Raw genomic sequence first — 20,483 nt, 5'->3', positions numbered from 1 at the left:
CAGATGAGAGTTGATTGAGGTTAACGGCAGTGTGATTTATTTTAATAACATCAAGTAAAAATTTTGTTGGTACAATGTGGATTGCAGCTATCTTCGACATGTAACATTTAGTTGTATAATTTCCGTTCACAATTAAAATATAAGAAACAAACACAATTCAAATTAAAAACAAAACAGACACAAAAGACCTCAGTTACCGAACTAAACGTTTTTGTCCATTCAACTTGTGTGTCTGTGTCACTTTTTCAAAAATTTGCATAAATTATCTTAAGAATATCCTAAAAATATTTGTCGATTTTGGACTACAATTTTCATTAGAGAAATTTTGAGCGTGCCTATTGATTATATTAACAATTTAAGTTAAACAAAACGCAATAATATGCATCTGTCAGTCAATTTAACTACTAAAATATTTCATTGTACCAAATGTACAAAGCAATACACACAAAGTAATTTACAAATACAAAAAAATACGAACAAAGCGCTGACATCAAAACTGTTTCAAAATAAATGAGTTTAATTTATTTAAAATACAATGCTAAATGTATTTGGTGGTTTATTTATTTATAACTTCCACATGGACAAAGTTTGATAAAAAATTTAGTTTCAATGAAATTTGTATGAGTTTTAATATTTTATTGTTACTTCATTTGCACAAATAAACAATTTATATATAAACATCAATTATTACGAAATTTTTTATAAATCCAATAGTAAATTATTGTAAAATTATTGTTCATAGAAATTCATATACAATTTTTATTTTTAACAGGGAGTTCCAAATATTTGTTATACGGTGCGCTGGAAATTAGAAAGAATAAAAAGGACATGTTCAGCCTAAAGTCCGACCCCAGTAAGAGCCTACGAAGCTATCCATTGAATTCTGGCAGGCAACGGTGGATAAATCTTTTTTAAACATCTATTGTCACGGGGCAAGACACCCTGGCATTTTCCGGCCCTATTATGACACTAGGCCAGCAGACGTGCCGGAAAAACCGTGTTCCAGCTAAAACCTTAACCACCTTTCCAGAGTAGTGATCTTACCACTCAACAAGAAACTTAAATCTATATATTAACCGTCACCTTAAAAGACGAATAACTATATTATATTATTAAGGTAAACTTAAAACTAACGATACCTACCACCATAAATCAGAAAAAAAAGTTTAAGAACTGCCTATTACCAAAAGAAAACAAAGGAACAAAAATATTTTCTTGAGGTACTAAACTAATTTTGATACTTACCGGTTCTTGGCTCTCGAAAACAAAGAAACAAGATTTCAGATCCCTTGTTCAATTTCCTCTTCCTTCCTACTACTCTTTTTTCTTAATCACTCCAGGGATTAGACAGTGTACTTCTATCCATTCTCTCCAGTCTCTCCCTCCTCTCATCATTATGTTTACCATGTTTCTTTCATTCAGCCTGAAACCCATTAGCCCCTTTTTGCCTACCACATAGGGTATTATTATAGGGGATTAAAAAATGGAGACAAAAATTACTAGAATGGAGATAGGGCAAGCAAAAAAAATCTAAACTTTGGCGAACGGCCACTCAGGGTTTATTTGGAGAACTGGGTCGTGGATAAAAGAATGACAAGGGGGTTGGATTGGGGTAACTACCAACTCGAATCCGGAGAAAACTAATAAATACTTTTGAAAAAAATAAACGCAGAATGAAAGATTACATTATAACTGAGGGCATAAAGTCCCTGAAAACTTCTACAATGTTTATTTTAATATCTTATGTAACAGGGGTGAAAATAAAAGAGAAAATATAGTATAATTTTTAATTGAAAATATTGCATGCAAAAGAAACTTTTTATTTATTCTAATAAATATTTCATTCTGCCTTTAAATTTTTCAAAAATGCTTTTTAGTTTTCTAAGGATTTGTAAATAAATGGATACATTTAAAACACATTGAACATTTTGACAGGCGACATTTTGCGCCTTTCCCTTTTAATACCATACGATTACAACTACTATTACTTACCTTATATAATTACGATTAGAAAACTATTCAAATTCAAAATAAATAGGATCAACTTCGGAATCCGAGTCGTCTTGAGGGTTAATAATTAGCGGTTGTGTCTCTACGGTCGCATCAATTATGTTATCAAGATCCCACATTTTTTGTTCTTCTTCTATTACATGTCTTACTGCATCTTTCCAGTTTTGTTCTGTAATATGTTGTAAAGACTCGTATAACAATTCACGTACAGCTTGTATTTTATATGACGTATTTTTTCTCACTGCCAATGTGAGAAATTATTAATCTACTGCCTTTACCAGAAGGTGGGGAGATACCAGTAGACCAACCTTCCATTAAGGCTTGCGGAGCTTAATATATTTTTATCTGACCAAATTTTTTTTTAGAGTGAGACCTGAGTTTACCCACGTTTCATCCTGGTAGAAGATTGGCCTTCCTTCAGCCCGAAATTTTCGTATGGATCTTAGATAATTTCTTCTCCAACATATTATCTCCTCCCGGTCAATCAAAAATGATTTTCGGTCTGATTTCTCCCACCGGAAATTTAACTCTTTTAAAACTTGCCACAATTTAGTTCGTCCGATATGAGGCAAATCCGGGTCGTCTCTAACTTCTTGTAAAATTTTGTTTAGGTTTGGTGTTTCTTTTTTGAAAAAAAAAATCCATTAATTTTCCTTCGAATACCATTTTTGGCAAATTCATCAATTTCAATAGGCTTTTTCCCTCTATTTAAGTGCTCGTTTATGTTTGGGTTAGCTATACCGTGTTTTTTTTCTTTCTGATAGGAACCTATATATAGTTGACTCCCCTACACCCAGTTGTTGGCACAACTTTCGACTATGTTGCGAACAGTGTTTGTGGGATTCTGAGAAACCAGAGCATCGTGAACATTCAGGACAATAGTCTTCTCTCTTGGTGAATAGACAGACTTACTGACTGTACGCAACAGTACGGATGTAAAACTTGATGATGTTGATGATGAAGCCAAACAATCCAACAAAACGAGCACGAGCGAAAGATACGTATATGTTCGTAGGTATATGGAATAAAAAATCACTCACGCACTGCATATAATTCGCAAAAAAAATATTCGAGACGCTAATTACTGCCGTAGACGCGGAAACACCGACGAGCCGTAAATTACATGCGATCAAAAACGTACTAAACAAAAAAATTGTTTTCGTTCATAATAACTTCACCCTTTCAAGTTAAGTTTCGAATATAAACTGAACAAAGGAGGCACGTGGCCAAAGCCGGCATCTTTATACCCATTATATTATTAACAATCTGGGGAATTCCATCCTAATTATCTTGCCACGAATAGTACCTTCGGATGTGAATTCCAGGTTTTCTAGTAAAGTGATTAAACGCGAAGATTAGTATTGAAATATCCAAAGAGATAAGGTATTCTTATTTACAAAATTGTTAATGATTAAATTCTTATTTTTATTAATATAATATAATAACCAACATTAGCCGTGAAAGTTTTAATTGTTTTTTGCTAAATATATTAGTATTAACATTATAATATTGATAAACATTTTGGAAAGGAAAATAAATGTAAAACGCATTAATTTTAATGAATAAACACCTCAGGAACGCGTATGATGATACAAATTTTACGTCCGTTTTATGACTTTAAGGCACATTTCGTGCTCTCAACAATTTGTGAACGGATTATAGGTTAAAGCTAGAAAACGTCGAATACGCTTTGCAGTACCAATGATATGGAGAAAACCGACAGCCCATGTTATAGATTGTTACTTTTGTCTCACGAAGATTCTGTGCATAGGACTGAAGTCCAAGAATACTGTGCAGTATCCTTATTTATCATCAGCTTTTCCGTCCCTTCGAACATCTTTCTATCCCAAAACCACCAAACATTTTAAATGTGGACGAAGAAGAACTTGAAAATTTTAAGGTTCTTTCTGGTGATATACAATTAGAAGAGGAAATAGACAATGATCCAGTATTTCAAGAACCAAAATATTTCTCAAAACCCCGTCTTATTTTACAGGCTGAATTTAATGGTTTAAGACAAAGCTTTTAAAATAATTGTGTCCAATGTTCTTCGCAATGTCAAAGCTGACAATTACAAAGATCTTGTCACTGAATTACCTAAGGACAAATAAGATGTAACATGTCTCTAAAAATTTACCTAATTTGAATTTATTTTTAAAACATTTAGGTGCTTAGGTAATGAACATGAAAAACGGTTCCACCAAGACGCTGTAGACATGGAAAAGCTTTACCGTAGTAAATGAAGTCCTATTAAACCTCGAAGAACATATTAAAATTGATATATTCTCCTATTATTCACAATTATTCTTAGTAGCAAATAAAGTGTGGGTGATAGCAAAAATTCAAAAAATTCGATAGAAAAGTTTATTTTTGGCTTTCTGTTGATATTTTACCTAAATAACACCATGTTCTATCCATGTCACAAAAAAAAGTTGACTTTTGTTGACCAATTAATTATAAGTAACCACTCTGTTGTATTTCCAATTTGTCATTAAATTTCTCTAACAATTTATCTTTTTTGTTGTACGGTATTATGAGTGATTGCCTAAATATCAAGTATCGAAATATTTCTTTAATTTATTTTCATGTTTACTCTTACTATATTCACGTCGATTGCCTTAAAGTCAGTCATTTTGTGTTTATATTTTCTGTGTACTAAAACTGATTCTCATCTTTAAGCTCTTTCGTATTTTAAAATGCCACTAAATATAAATGTACATAATCATTTATTTTCTCTGTACCGGTTCCGTTCTTGTTTTCTTTTAGTTAAGAGGACTTTATCCATATCTATAGTTGAGTCCATGGTTCTTTACCCGTGCGTCATCATTTAAAGCAGTCAAGGATTTGAAACAAAATAACAAACTGGCGTCTGAAGTCAAATCTTTTGCTGAACCGTCATGAACCACAATAAATCTTTTTCGATCATAACCACCTGGTTTACGTACACTTCTGCTATCGTCATCCTGTCACAACATCATTTTATTTCCCTTAGAAGAATAATATTTCTGTTTTCCATGTATTTACGTAAGAAATACGCTCGTTGTGCTGCGATATGAATTATTTTAATTAAAGCTCTTCGATGATCATCTTTTTTAAATTTAAAGCAAATATTTTAACATCGTCAATAATTTTACATATTCTTGCAGCACAGCTTTCATGATAATGACTTTTGTTGTAAAGAATATAGGATACAAAATTTATTACAGTTTAATTGCAAGAATTATAGCAATTTAGGATACATTACTTCTTATTTATAAGTAATTACTACAGTTCGGAAATGATTCAATCGTTCCATAAAAGTGCCTCATTATATAATTAAAGCGTTAATGGCAATTACAACATGGAAACATAAAAAATGTATAATTACATTATATATTTCAATACTAATCTACATATTTTAATAAAAACTATTAATAAAACCTCAAAAAACGATTACAGATTCTTTAATTTATTATATGACGTACCTTTATTTTCAGTTTGCAAATATACTGTTCACGAAAGATGTGTCGCTAGAGCTCCAGCAAGCTGCATAGCAACCTACGTGAAAAGCAAAAAGTCTTGCCAAACGTTACAGCATCACTGGGTGGAAGGAAATTGTCACGGAAAATGTGCCAGATGTAGGAAACCCGTGAAAGCTGGCATCACAGGATTGCATTGTAGGTGGTGTCAAATAACGGTGAGTGATTTATATTGTTTCAAGCTTGTGTATGTAGTAGAAGCATCGCATGCTGTCAGTCTTTTACACATCTAGTTAATTATCTTTATTAATATTAAAAAAAATATTCTGTTTTATTGTTAAAGTTTTCGAAATCACTTTTATACCGGTGGCACTCACAATAAAAATAACAACATTTTCCATGCTTATGCTGTCTGTAATTATTTCTTCCTGATATTATGTCTATTAAGATAATAGGTCGAAGTGGGCTTCCGGAAATCAATAAATGAAATAATATTCTAGAACAGAAAAACGCAAAAAATCATGCAGTTATAAAAGGTGTCAAATTGGCTTCAACAACAGATTTGACCAAATTGTATACACATATGCTTCTAAGAGCCCTATAGCTGTTGGATGTGCTGAAACTTCAAATACAGATTTAATCATATCTTGCAATATTCCGCTCTTCCGGCTACATACATACTGCTGAATTATTTTCTTTTATTCAAGCTGCAAACTCACTAGCACCAGAATATGGAAAAGTAGCAATATGTAGCGACTCTTTAGCGTCTATCTATTCTCTCAAAAGTATGTATACGGTATATACTTTGCTTCAAGCTATTCAAAATTCTTTCGATAGTTTAATCGCACTGAGAGTATTTATAATCATGATCTAGATTCCGTATCATGTAGAAATCCCTGGTAATGAACTAGCCGACCTCTTTGCAAAGCATGTCTTGGCAAGATCACTGAAATAAAATCCCTTCCAAGCTCCAAGATATCCATCCCATGGTTAAAAACTTGAGTTTTCTTCCATGACACGAAAAAACTAAATTTTAATTCGCCGATTTAGAATAGGCCATACAAGACTAACTCATAAACATTTAATGATTTCCCCACTACATATACACACTGTGGTAACATTCTAACTGTTTAACATATTATCTTACTCTGTTTCTATTTCAACACCAACAAAAAAAATCGTTTAAGTCGAAACCTACAACATATTCTCAACTCGCCAGATCAATTCTAAAACCTTATTAATTTCCTCTACGAAACCAGGCTTTACCAGGAAATTTAGAAGAAGAAATGTAGTTAAAAAGTTAATAATTAATAATTGTATCAACATGTAAAGTATTTTTTTATCGATTGTAATGTCAGTGACCTACGGTGTCGAGCCACGTAAAGCTAAATAAAAAAAATTGGCTTCAGATAATCAAATAGAATTGGTGGAAGAAATAAAAAATGTAACACCAATGTAAACAGTAACGAACTATTAGCATGATTCATAACCCTTTGATGAAGCTAAAAAATTGCATTTCATTTCAAATCGAATTCGAGGGACCTCTCTTCGATGACGAATTAGGTAAACCGTAAATTTAAAGCCTCTTACTAAAAGCTATTGAACGATACTAGGAATAACCTTTTATGCCAACATGCGTCTACAGTTCACCTTTGAAAACACTATCTTTTTCACTCTTTACCTAGAGAAAACACTTAAATTGAAAGTAAAAGATTGCATTTTATTTTAATTCTAATTCCACCATTGTTCTTCACATGTTTCCAGTTGTGCCAACTCTCGCGGCTCACCTAATTCGCTATCGAAGAGAGGTTTTCCGACTTCTTAAACAAAAAATAAATAAATTTTACATATACACTTAAGTGAAAAATAATCGATTAAAAATTATTTTATGAAGTATGTCTCCTGTTTCGATTTAAAACACTTAGAGATTACAACACTTAGAGAGAGGGTCAGAACTTGACTCATTGAAATCGACACGCAGCGATTTGTTTCAGTTAACATCGTACACATCAATTTCCATAGCAACCCACTAATATATTAGTCCTTTTTACGAAGTTCGCAAGTGCATTACAAATGGATACCACATCCCTCAAAGCAGCTCAAGCAGTAGCATTATTGAGAGAAGCCTGTATTGACTGAAATCGACTAAATTTAAGCCAATGAGCTGTGTTCCGAGTGAATCGTCGGTACCAAGATACTGGTGATTATGTCCGCCGACAAGGAGAAGGCCGTAGACGAAAAACGACGGAGGGAGATAATCGATTTCTTGAATCCCTGAGAAATCGACATTTGAATGGCGATAATCTTAAAGAAGAGCTTAGAGAGGTTCGAGGCGTGGCGTGGGTACGAGTGTTTGGAAATTCAGAAAGAAACTGAAAACAGCCACTCTGCCACCAAAAAGGCAACTACTGTCCCAAGATAACTGCAGCGTATAAACAAAGGCGATTAGAATTTGCTCACGAACATCTGGATTGGGACGACTATCAAAGGAGTCAGGTATTATTCTCCAACGAAAGTAGGATCTACCTACACGGCAACTACAAGAGGCGTCGAGTCTATAGAAGGGCAGAAGATCTATCTGCTCAATATTGTGTACGAAAAACTGTTTCATATGGAGGCGTTTCTTGTATATTTTGGACAGGCATTTCCATGGAGTTGGTTTTCGTGCTTGGTTGGGGATGTGGTAGAGGTTTAACGGCGGATCGTTACATCTGAAACATTTTGGAGAAACGTGTGGTTCCATATGCGGGATTTATGGTGACGCCTTTATTTTGATGCACAATAATGCACGATGCCATACCGCACAAGTCACCACCACCTATCTGACTGAGATCGGTATACCGATCTCAGATATCGAATACGATATTAAATCCAATAGAGTATGTTTGGGATGAGCTTAAACAAAGGTTGGAAAGTGTAATTAGAAGTAGGATTGGTACTATCAAATACTAAAAAATAAAGGAATTCCTTTTTGTAATTGATGATTTCTTTGTTCAAATCGTCTTTCTTGCGTTCGTTCCAATAATGAACATTTAGGAAACTCTATTCGTATTGCATATTGTTTTCATAATGCGTCGTCCAAATAAGGCGATAACAGTTTTTGTAAGTTTGATAATAAAGTTATTGTTTGCACACTAGATATTTTTATTTTTATACTTCTTACATTTGAACAGCAGGTGTAATCTCAAATCTCGCTTTTGAGCCGATTGTTTTGCTTCAAGTGTAATTAACATATTACAATTTACACACACAAATTTTACAATTTGTATTTATAATCATACAAAGTTTATAACAACTTTGTTTAAAATATATTTGTATTGTTTTACGCCCAAGAAAAGTAATTTTAAAAATAATAAGCATAATTCAAGAAAAATGTACACGTATAGATTTGATTCTCCAATAAAAATTTATTTTTTTTTAATTAATTGTTAAAAGATATTATTTACAACTATTATAATGTGTATCTTCTTCTTTGGGTGCCGTGTCCGTATTCAGACGTTGGCCGTGATCATGTTTACAATTTCCTGAAACCTTTCTCTGTCGGCTGCTGCGCGAAATAATTCTTCTACTGTGGAACCACACCATTGCCTAATATTACGCAGCCATGAAAGTTTCTTTCGACTAATCCATCTCTTTCCTTCCACTTTTCCTTGCATTATAAGGCGAAGTAGATGGTATTTATTTCCTCTAATTATATGGCCGAAGTATTATGTTTTTCTCCTTTTTATGGTGTTTATGAGCAGACGTTCTGAATTGATCATTTGAAGAACATCTTCATTGGAAGTGTGCGAAACCCACGATATCTTTAGGATTCGTCTATAGCACCACAATTCGAATGCTTCTAACTTGTTTGACATTGTGGTTTTTAACGTCCATGTCTCACAACCATACAATAGGATGGACCACACATAACATTTGAGGACCTTCTCACGAATATTCATCGACAGGTTTCTGTTGCATAAAACTGGCTTCTAAGTCATAAAAGCCCTACGTGATATTTCGATCCTGGTTATTATCTCTTCATCAGAGTCACAATTTACATTTAACCAGCTGCCAAGGTATTTGAAATGATTTACCCTTTCGATCTCCTCTCCATTAAGAGAAATCAGACCTTGATCTATATTGATCTTTTCAACTGCCATCCACTTTGTCTTTGAAATGTTGATTTTTAGGCCTCTCCGATAACTTGCTTCACTGACTAGATTTAGTAATGTTTGGAGATCTTGTAAATTTTATGCAAGAATGGCTGTATCGTCAGCGTATCTAATATTGTTGATTACTTCTCCACCTAGTCTTACTCCGTCTTGTCTGTCATCCCATAATGTGTATATAAATATTTAAGTTGCCTATTATTTCATAATTTATTTTACTAATAATAATAAAAAAAAGTAAAATTTTGCAAAATAAATATTTATTTTAAATTGTTTGAACAAATTACTCGGTTAATTAAACAATTCTCAAATTAACTAATTAAATTTTTATGATATATGCAACGAGGTACCCCAAATTAGAAAAAAAAATCAGTTTTTGTTAATTTGAACCGGAGATATTGCGGCTTTTATGAATTTGAAGTTATGAATTCGGTTTTTGAAATATTAAAATCTAGAAAAGAAAAACGGCTACCTTTTTTACAAAACAGCAGTGGCTAAAGCCTGCACTCCTTGATAAATATTAAATGGATAGTGGATTTGTTACAATATATCTTAAAAGATAATTAGAAACAATTCAAGTAGTAGCTTGATGATTATTATATATATATATATATATATATTTATATATATATATATATATATATATATATATATATATATATATATATATATATATATATATATATACATCGTTTTAGAACGTCTTTCGACGTTGTCCGATACCTAAACACCATCTCTTCCTATCTTCGCAGTCGTTTGTTGTTAAATTTCTTTCGCTCATGGACTTGTTTACGCCGTGTTGCCATTCTAATCTGGGTCTTCCTCTTTTCCGTCGACCTATCGGTTGCCATTCTATTACTTTTTTGGGGAGTCTTGATGCTGGCATCTGTTGAACATGCCCATACCACCTTAATTGTTTCTTCTCTATATATTGAGTTATATTTCCTTCTATTCCCATACGTTGTTTTATTACATCATTTCTGATTCGGTCTCGTCTGGAAATACCTAAAGATCTTCTCATTGCATCCATCTCTACTGCTTCTATTCGCTTTTTGTTCTTTTCACTAATTCTCCATGTTACAGCGCCATAAAGAAGAGTATTTTTAATCATGGTCTCATATATATTAAATTTCCTTCCTTTCGTTATCTCTTTACTCCACAGTATACCATTGAGACATCCTAAGACTTTCTTTGCTTGAGTGATTCGTTTTTCTATTTCCCGTGTATCAGTTCCTGTATTGTCAAAGGCAACACCCAAGTAGTCATAGCTCTGACAGCAGGAAATATGTTGTCCGTTTTCGAGGTCTATGTTATCTGACTCGTTTCCAATACAAAGATATTTGGTTTTTGTTGTATTGACATTCATTCCCCAGTCGCTATATTCTTCTATCAGTTTTCTTAGCATGTACTGCATGTCTTTCCTGTCGGTCGCTAGCACTACCTGGTCATCAGCAAAGACCATACAGTCTGCTCAGGGTGCTGGTTACCGATATGCCTCTATAATTATTACAATTCCTTTTGTCCCCCTTTTTGTGTATTGAGGACATGTATGCCGTTCTCCATTGTTCTGGTACTGGGTGTCCATTTAGACACTGATTGATCACATAAGTTAATATTTTAAATAGTTTATGAGTTCTTAAGCATTTCAGCATAGATTCCCTCAGGTCCAGCGGATTTACCATTCTTTAGGGTCATTACAGCCTTCCTTACTGTTTCGATGTCTACCCTCGCTTTCTCTCCTTGTATATGTACTGACTGTGTTGGGGAGTTCGCTAGGTATTCTTGTCTTGTCTCTGTCAGCAAGCTTTCATAGTGATCTTTCCATTGTCTTGGTTTTATGGTGTGTATGTGTGCTTTGTCTTTTCCTGTATTTTTTACTGATTGTATAAAATTCCATACCTCTGTACATTGCTTCCCTCCGATGTATGTATTGATTTCTTGACATTTCTGATCCCATGTTTTTTTTTTATTATTTTCTTGTTTTATCATTTTTCGTAGTTGTCTATCGGCTTCTTTGTAAGCTTGATGGTCTTCAGTATTTTTTGTATTTAGGCATTTTAGATGCTGTTCTTTTTTCTGTTTTACCATATATTCGATTTCTTTGTTCCACCATATTTTGTTACTAATTTGGTTTTGCTGTGTCCCGAGTGTATCCTTAGAGGCCTGGTGTAAACTAGCAATAATATTCTCGTAAATATCTGAAAATGTTTGTCCCTCTATTTCTCGTAGTTTTTCATCCAGTCGTCGTTGGTATAGCTGTTTAGTACTATCATTTATAAAACTATTGAAGTTGTACTTCGGAGTATCTACTGTCTGCAAGTCTTGCTTGTCTTCTAGATTTTGGTCTCCGTGTATTATCTTAAATGGGAACAAAATTTTCGCTCTTACTAAGTAGTGATCGGATCCACATGTTATTCCTCGGAGAACTCTTACATCATTCCACTGCAATACAGATTTTTGTTTACTAATAATATATATTATTATAAGTATCATAAAAGTACATACGTCAAATAACTGTCAAAGTTAAACTTGATAATTAAAAGTTCTCCTATTAGTTTTTAATAATTGTGTGTATATTAAACAGTATTTAATAGTTATATTACAATTAATAAGTATTCAAGATTCCCATTCAGGTAGCCAACGGAGTGGTACGGTGGTTAACGTGTACGGAGTGTAAATAGCTCCCCCCTAAATGGGGGAAGCTTTAAAAAGAAAGACGCCGTTAGGTGTATATATTAACCAGACAATGAGTGCAAATAACTCTAAAAGTGATGCGGAGTCAGAAAATTATTTATCGGTCCCAGTACAAGACATGGATACCACTTTAAGTTCTGAGACAACAGCTGAAACCAGTCGTCAGGTCATTAGTGATAAAGAAAAGGATATTTATAATATGCACATGCACATAATGATGATTTAATAGATGAGTTTTTTAATCATGTAGCTCCCCAGACTGTTCCTTTCACTGTAAATATCGAACATACGATCTTAGATAAAAAACATTTTTTGGCAAATAATTTTCACATTAATGAACTAAATTATGCTTTAAGAAATAAAAAAAGTACTGCTCCGGGTTTTGATCAAATAAAGTATCCGATGTTAGAGAACCTACCAATTATAGCAAAAAGTTTTCTTCTACAAATTTTTGATGAGATGCTTGCAGGTGAGTGCATTGAAGATTTTAGGAAAATTATAATCACACCGATTCCTAAACAAGGTAAAGACCCTAACTTGGCCCATTCTTATAGACCAATTTCTCTGCTATCATGTGTGCAAAAAACTTTCGAACGTATGATAAAACATAGGCTGGAATGGTGGCTACATAAAAAAGACCTGCTTACGCCCTGTCAATTTGCATACAAAAGAGGAGTGGGTACGCTAGATGCACTTACAACCTTAGTAACAAATATTCAAAATAATTTCTCTAGAAATAACTTTCTTCCAACAATTTTTATTGATATTGAGAAAGCATATGACACCTTAAACTTAAATATTTTGAGTAAAAAAATGATTATTGATTTTAACATTCCTAAGGCAATAGTGTATGCTATTATCGGATTATATTCAGAAAGACATGTTTATGTCAGGGATTTTAACAACCATTTATTAGGCCCAAGATATGTTTTCACAGGAATTCCACAAGGAGCTGTCTTAAGTCCTTTTCTTTTCAATTTATACACAGCTGACCTACATAAATTAAAGTTGGAAAAATATCCTTTTAAGATCATCCAATATGCAGATGACTTCTGCATTTACTGTGAAACAAAGAAGAGAGATGAAGCTTTTGGATTTTTAATGGATACCTACAACGTTGTAGAAATATGGTTGGAAGAAAATCACCTTCAGCTGTCGGCCACAAAATCAGCAGTGACCATTTTCAGTAGACATAATATTCCCAATATCGAAACATTTATAGTAAAACAGCGAGAAATTCCTTTTAAAAAGGTAATTAAATATTTGGGCATTATACTGGATCACAAGCTCACATGGAAATTTCACATAGAATATATGTTAAATAGATGTGAAAAAGGCCTAAACTTTCTGAAAATGACAACTAAAACTTGGTGGGGAACAGATGTTCAGACTTCCTTACTTTTTTATAGAACTTACATTCGCTCTATCATAGATTATGGATGTTGGTTATATGGATCTGCCAGCAAGAACTTACTAAACAAATTAAACATATTTATAAACCAGTGTTTGCGTATCTGTATTGGTGCCATGAAGACAACTCCTATTGAGCCCCTTTATGTTGAAGCACGTGAGCCTCCAATTTCTCTTAGAAGACATTTCTTGGCCGAAAAATTTTTACTGAAAATTAAACACCAGAACACTTTCCTTTATACCGAATTAACAAATTTAAACAATTATGATTTAACGAATAAATATTGGATTAAGAAAAATTCTCCAACCCTATGTGAAGCTCTTAGAGAAAACACATTTTGTGCTGATGAAGCTATTAATTTAAAATCACACACAGATATAAATGATTTTGAAGCTCTTTTTTATAGCGTTAAATTTATTAAACCAAATTATGTTAACACTGGAAGAGCAAATAACAACATAATAACAAGCATCTTATCAAATTGGGATTACTACAGTACTATCTACACGGATGCCTCCAAATCAGAAGACGGTACAGGATGTGCCTTTTACATCCCCATGGAGAAGGTAGAAAAAATGTTCAAATTAAAAGCAAATATTTCCATATTTAGTGCGGAAGCAATTGCCATATATCAAGCCCTACTTTTTGTTTGTAACAGAGATTCCTCCGTTATTATTGTTTCAGATTCCATGTCAGTTCTCACAGCCATTAACCAACCTTTTGTTCCAACCTCATACTCCAATCCCTACATAATATTAATTAAAAAATTAGTTAAACACTTTAAGGAAAATAAAAAAAATGTGATATTTATATGGGCCAAAGCACACAGTGGAATTAAACATAATGAACATGTGGACCAACTAGCCAAATTAAGTATTTATTCAGTGGATACCACAGGATTTCTACCCAGTATTTCTGATTTGGTTGCTTCACGCAAGGCAGTTTTAAAATATAAATGGAGTGACCTATGGTCTGAGTTTTGTTTTACCAACCCAAATAGATACACTTCTTTACACACAACTGTCCCTGTTGCACATTGGCACAGAACTTATAATGTCCCTAGGCGTTATATAACAACCATATCTATGCTTAAATTTGGACATGCTTGCTTTCCTGCTCATCTTGCAAGGATTCATGTGATCGAGAGTAAAAACTGTGTGGAATGTGGAGTAGAAGGTGACCTAGATCATGTAATTTTTGGTTGTGCCAAATATAATTTGGAATCCACCTTATTATATAATAATATAGTTCGTATTACCGGTAAATCTCCGTTTAACGTTTTATCTGCCCTAGCGACTCAAAATAGATTAATTTACGATTGCATAATCGATTTTTTGACCAAATGTAATGTGGTTTTTACTTTTTACCTTTGTTTTCTCTCCTTTATATGTTTAATCCTATTTACCGTGGCCTAGTTCTCCTGTGTATGTTATATATTATAATGTCCTGATAGTCCCCTGGACGTGAAACGAGTGACCCATGTTAATTGTATATGTTTATGGATATATATGTGTATGTATTATTTATATTTTTTCTCTTCTTTTTGTTAAATGTTGTAAATTTATCTATTTTAGTCTATTCGATTGCAAATAACTTAAAAACTTTACTGTACCTAATGAGATTAAAAGATCATGTAACTGGCTGTATGGCAAACTGCCGAAGCCATAAAAAAAAAAAAATCATAAAAGTATACTATGATTTCAATATTTATTCATGCACTTTATTGAAAATATTCAGAATATTTGTCTGATCTAATTCTTTACATTAGTATTTTCCTAATGTACGGAAAGTGGAAAAACAAGTTTAGATATACGTACGTTATTTATTTATGTTGCGTTTGGAAGTATACTCGGTGGACTTCGTGTAATACATCTTTCTCAGACTTCGAAGATGTATTTATTATTTAAAAGTTTATTATAAATTCCTTATTTGTAAGTTCCAACTTTTCGATGCTGCTGCCATCTATTTGTTCCACATCATGAAACTCCCTCGCTGCGAAAAAATATTCAACTGTATCAAGGCAACCGTGCCTGTTATTCTAATGTTGTTCAAGGAAATATAAAACATCAAACAAATCTGAGCAACGTTTTTCATTAACATTCATTTAATTTAAAATATAAATGAGTTCTTTAAACGAGGAAGTTATGCTGCCGCTTGTATCAAAAGCAACAAGAATAATTTCCATTTGGCTTTAAGATCAAAATAAAATTATATAATGTTTGTATAAACTTTCTGGATTTGAAAAAATAAGAGAAAAGTAAAATGTTATATTTCAGTCAAAGGTATGTATAGAATAATTACCGTATTTATTATTTAAATATTCACTTCCAAAAATTATTAAAAAATCGTCAGTTTTTAAAGTTAGCATTTATAAAAATGGTTGGTAAAAAAATTAACTCTAAACCTACTTACAAAATCAGTGGTGGTGAATGACATCCGCGATTAAAGTCCAAAATATTTGTTTAGAAAGAAAAATCCTGTATGTGGTAACTCCGTAAACATAATGTGACCCATTTTTATTTTGATATGCTTTTTAAATTTATTTTATTTATTCATTGTATGACACTTGACACATTTACATTTAAATTTACATATATTTTGTATAAAAAATGAAACATGTGTTTACAAACGAACCTCTAACTTATTTATACAGGGTGAGTCATGAGGAACTTTACATACTTCTACCATATGTAGAGTCCCTCAGGGAGCATATCATGTGGCTCAAATGTCAACTCCTCTTCTTTATTAATTAACAGGGTGATTTATGTAATTGACCATTTATTTCATTTTACTGTAGTGTTTATACGGCTCATTTGATTTTTTTAATTTTTGCATGATACAGTACACTACTATCAAGCATTCGACTGGTATTAGCTAAACTAAAAAATTCCAGGACTGGCTTTGGAAAAATTAATTGAGGGATTCGTATTAAATATTACACCCTGTATATATTTTTTTTAAAATGCAATAAGTGATTTTCAAACTACATAAATAGCCAATGAAAACGACATATGCGACAATGTTTTCGCACTTTTATTAAATTTTTAGTGAAAGATCAAATCTTACCAAAAATAGAACAACCATAATGAAGTATCAAATTATAAGGTAATTAATTTAAACAAATATTATAAATTTCAAACATTTTAATTGAAATGATAAACTGAGTCACTGCACAACAAAAAACAGTAACTACTAACAATAACGAAGAACAATTTAAAAAAAAAAAAACTAAAAATATGTACATAGTTATCATAAACCCATAAATTAGAACTGGAAAAGATACAATAATTGTAACAAAATAAAAATAATTCAAAATAGATTTTCGAAATGGAACCCTGCAGCCTGTACACATTTTTGTTGCCGAATTGTTAATTGACGTATTGAATTACGGATACTCTGGGGATCGTTTCTAATAAATAGTATTACAACAATGTATAATTCTATCAATTAATTGTTGTCGGTTATTAATATTCACTGCGTAAACTAGTTGCTTCAATCGTCCCCAAATATGGTAATCAACGGGATTGAAATCAGGGGATCTTGAAGGCCACGAAATAGGACCTGCACGTCCTATCCACCTGTTGCCATAAACATTATTGAGATGTTGTCTCACTGCCAGTAAAAAGTGTGGGGGTGCCCCATCATGCTGAAAATACATCCCTCGGATAGCAACGTTCGCGTTGGCAAGCAAATTCGGCAAAAGATTTTGTAGAAAGTTCAAATAGACCTGCCGTGTTAAAGGACCATCAAAAAAGTGAGGACCTACTAATTGGTTATTTATGACACCAATCCACACGTTAACCGAAAACCTTAACTGAGAACGACGTTCTCGAATAGCATGGGGATTTTCTTCTGCCCACACATGTGAATTTCGTGAATTATTTATCCCGTCTCTGGTAAATTGGGCTTCATCTGTAAATAGTGTCCTGTATAGCGTTGGTCGATTATTGTTAATCCATCTACAAAATTCCAACCTATCTATTGTTAGTTTATCCTATTATTAGCAACCTATCTATGGCTATTTATGTAGTTTGAAAATCACTTATTGCATTTTAAAAAAAATTTATACAGGGTGTAATATTTAATACGAATTCCTAAATTAATTTTTCCAAAGCCAGTCCTGGAATTTTTTAGTTTAGCTAATATCAGTCGAATGCTTGATAGTAGTGTACTGTATCATGCAAAAATTAAAAAAATCAAATGAGCCGTATAAACACTACAGTAAAATGAAATAAATGGTCAATTACACAAATCGCCCTGTTAATTAATAAAGAAGAGGAGTTGACATTTTTTAGTGGCCACATGATATGCTCCCTAAGGGACTCTACATGTGGTAGATGTATGTAAAGTAAAGTTCCTCATGACTCACCCTGTATAATCTCTTGACTCTGGAGTCGCCATTAGGAAATCCTCTGACCTGCCGTGATAGGATCTTGTGAGTCACTGTTCTGTGATATGAAACATGGTTTGTGGTTATCCACAGTCACAGAGTGAGAATGGTCGTTTAACCTATTTGTGCATCATGTAACAGATGGCTAGAATACATGCTGAGAAACAGTTTCGATACGATATATGTAAAATTACGGAGGGATAAGTATCAGTAAAAGAAATTGTATCTCCTTTCTTGTGAAATCTGGTCATGAATGATCTTAAAGCTAGACTCAGCAACGACAGATATCATGCCCTGGGCTATGCGGGTGAATTGGATAAGTTAACTTATAATGACACATGATATATCTTAGTGGAAAAACTTAAATAATTATTTTAAGTTTCACGAAAGACGTGGGATTGAAAAAGGATAACACTTGATCTGGCTAGCGTCGCGTCGTTTGCCAATGGAAATAAACAATTGAATTATGCTTGTATATATATATATATATATATATATATATATAATTAACATAAAAAACTAGCACATCCATATTAATCTATCACATTAAAATCAAAGAACGCCGCTCTGGTTCCTAGTACGTTTCTGAACCCAAACTGACTATCATCTATTCCTTCTTGCAGTTGTTTATTTATAAGACCATGTATTAGTTTCAAAAATAATTTGAGAACATGACGTATTATTGATCATATATACTCATAATAAGATCATGGAAGAAAGAAGAAAATCAAAGAATATCAAAAGAATGTACAAAAATATTGTATAATATAAAGGCCAAAGCTTCATATTCATATTGTATAATATGAAGAGATAAAGTTGTGACCATTGGGACCATTCCCTAGAAATAAAATCTAGGATAGAGAAAGCAAGATCTGCATTTCAAAAAATGGCTAAGTTATTCAAATGCCACGAGTTATCAATACCCATAAAAATCAGGTTACTACGATGTTATATCTTTCATATAATGTTGTACGGAGTTGAGTCGTGGACTCTCACAGACACTACCTGTAAGAAAATTGGGGCTTTCGAGATGTGCTATATCGACCACGTTACCAACGGACGCATTAATAAGAATTCAAAAAGGAAAGGAGTTGTTAACCACAAGAAAGACAGCCAAAATTGAATAGCTCGGTCACATCATGAGGAACAGCGAAAGATATTGGTTGCTGCAATTAATTCTACAAGGAAAATTAGAATGAAAACGAGGACCAGGATGGCAAATAATGTCCTGACTGAAAAATCTACGTACGTGGTTCAACCCAACAACTACAAATCTTTTCAGAGCCGCAGTTTGCAAAATGCAGATTGCCATGATGGCCGCCACCATCCGAAACGGATAGGCAATACAAGAAGAAGAATATATACGTATTAGGGAAAGTCCAGGAGGGGGACACCAATTGATGCCAAAATGCGTGAGCATAGGTTATGAGGTTTCGGGCATGTTTAACATCTAGCCGTTAACCATCTAATACTAAGAATTTCTCAAAGACTAAATTTTGTTTTTTTATTGATTTCTACGTTCCTATCTAACTTTCTTTTATTAAATTTCTAGTTACACAATAAGTGTGTGGCCCAAGTTAAAGCGGAATGTGGACTTGGAGAACATGCCGTCCATATTTTACCACCAGTCTCCATATGTCCCATTGTATTAGATAGACAAAGATCTGTACAAAAACGGGGATCCAAATACGGACATGATAATGTAAGTCGAGTAAAATTATCCAACATAGTAATTATAAACGTTATATAAAGCATATTTTAACTGTTTGTTTGATATTTTAAAGGGCACCATATCACAAAACAAGCAACCGGCCATGTCATTCCAAATAACGATATCCCCAAGTTCCGTGCCTCTGTTGGTCTTCATCAATCCGAAATCAGGCGGCCGACAGGGCTCCAGAATCCTCAGAAAGTTTCAATACATACTCAATCCGAGACAAGTACATATCCTGGGCGGTGGTAGTGGTCCCATGGCTGGTCTTAGCATGTTCAAAGACGTTCCTAATTTTAAAGTAGTGTGCTGCGGAGGAGATGGTACCGTTGGATGGGTATTAGAAACTATGGGTAAGTATTTCATATTATATGAAAAATATTAGAGCATGTACACTCAGCGCCTGTCTATAATTATTAAAATTTTAGTAGTTAATAAACAGAAAATTCAACCAAAATTGTTTAAAAGATAATTAGATAATTAATTATGTGAATATAGAAATGGAAATTCAGTGAAATTAGACAAAAAAACGGAAAATTTTTAAAGGAAAACGAAAAGGTATGCGCGTAGTTAATATATTATATACTTTTTCTTCATTTTTCAAGATCATCCTAATACAGGCCAAAGGCCTATTGTGGATGACTTGGTAGTGCTGGTG

The 20,483-nt window shown here is 33.1% G+C and overlaps 1 protein-coding gene across 3 annotated transcripts in view; it reads left to right on the top strand.

The window, feature by feature from the left end:
* Dgk (diacyl glycerol kinase 1) overlaps window positions 1-20,483 on the top strand; it is a 529,426-nt gene that overhangs the window by 496,949 nt on the left and 11,994 nt on the right. For all 3 annotated transcript variants that reach the window (XM_072522519.1, XM_072522517.1, XM_072522518.1), the window contains 3 exons: window positions 5,487-5,686; window positions 19,667-19,816; window positions 19,899-20,178. In XM_072522519.1, the coding sequence (XP_072378620.1) occupies window positions 5,487-5,686; window positions 19,667-19,816; window positions 19,899-20,178 (630 nt within the window). The remainder of the gene's footprint in view (window positions 1-5,486; window positions 5,687-19,666; window positions 19,817-19,898; window positions 20,179-20,483) is intronic.

This window comes from Diabrotica undecimpunctata, chromosome 2 (assembly GCF_040954645.1).
Source record: "Diabrotica undecimpunctata isolate CICGRU chromosome 2, icDiaUnde3, whole genome shotgun sequence".
NCBI classification, from domain to species: domain Eukaryota; kingdom Metazoa; phylum Arthropoda; class Insecta; order Coleoptera; family Chrysomelidae; genus Diabrotica; species Diabrotica undecimpunctata.
The sequence above is the reverse complement of the archived record's forward strand: the minus strand, read 5'-3'. Positions and strand labels throughout refer to the sequence as shown.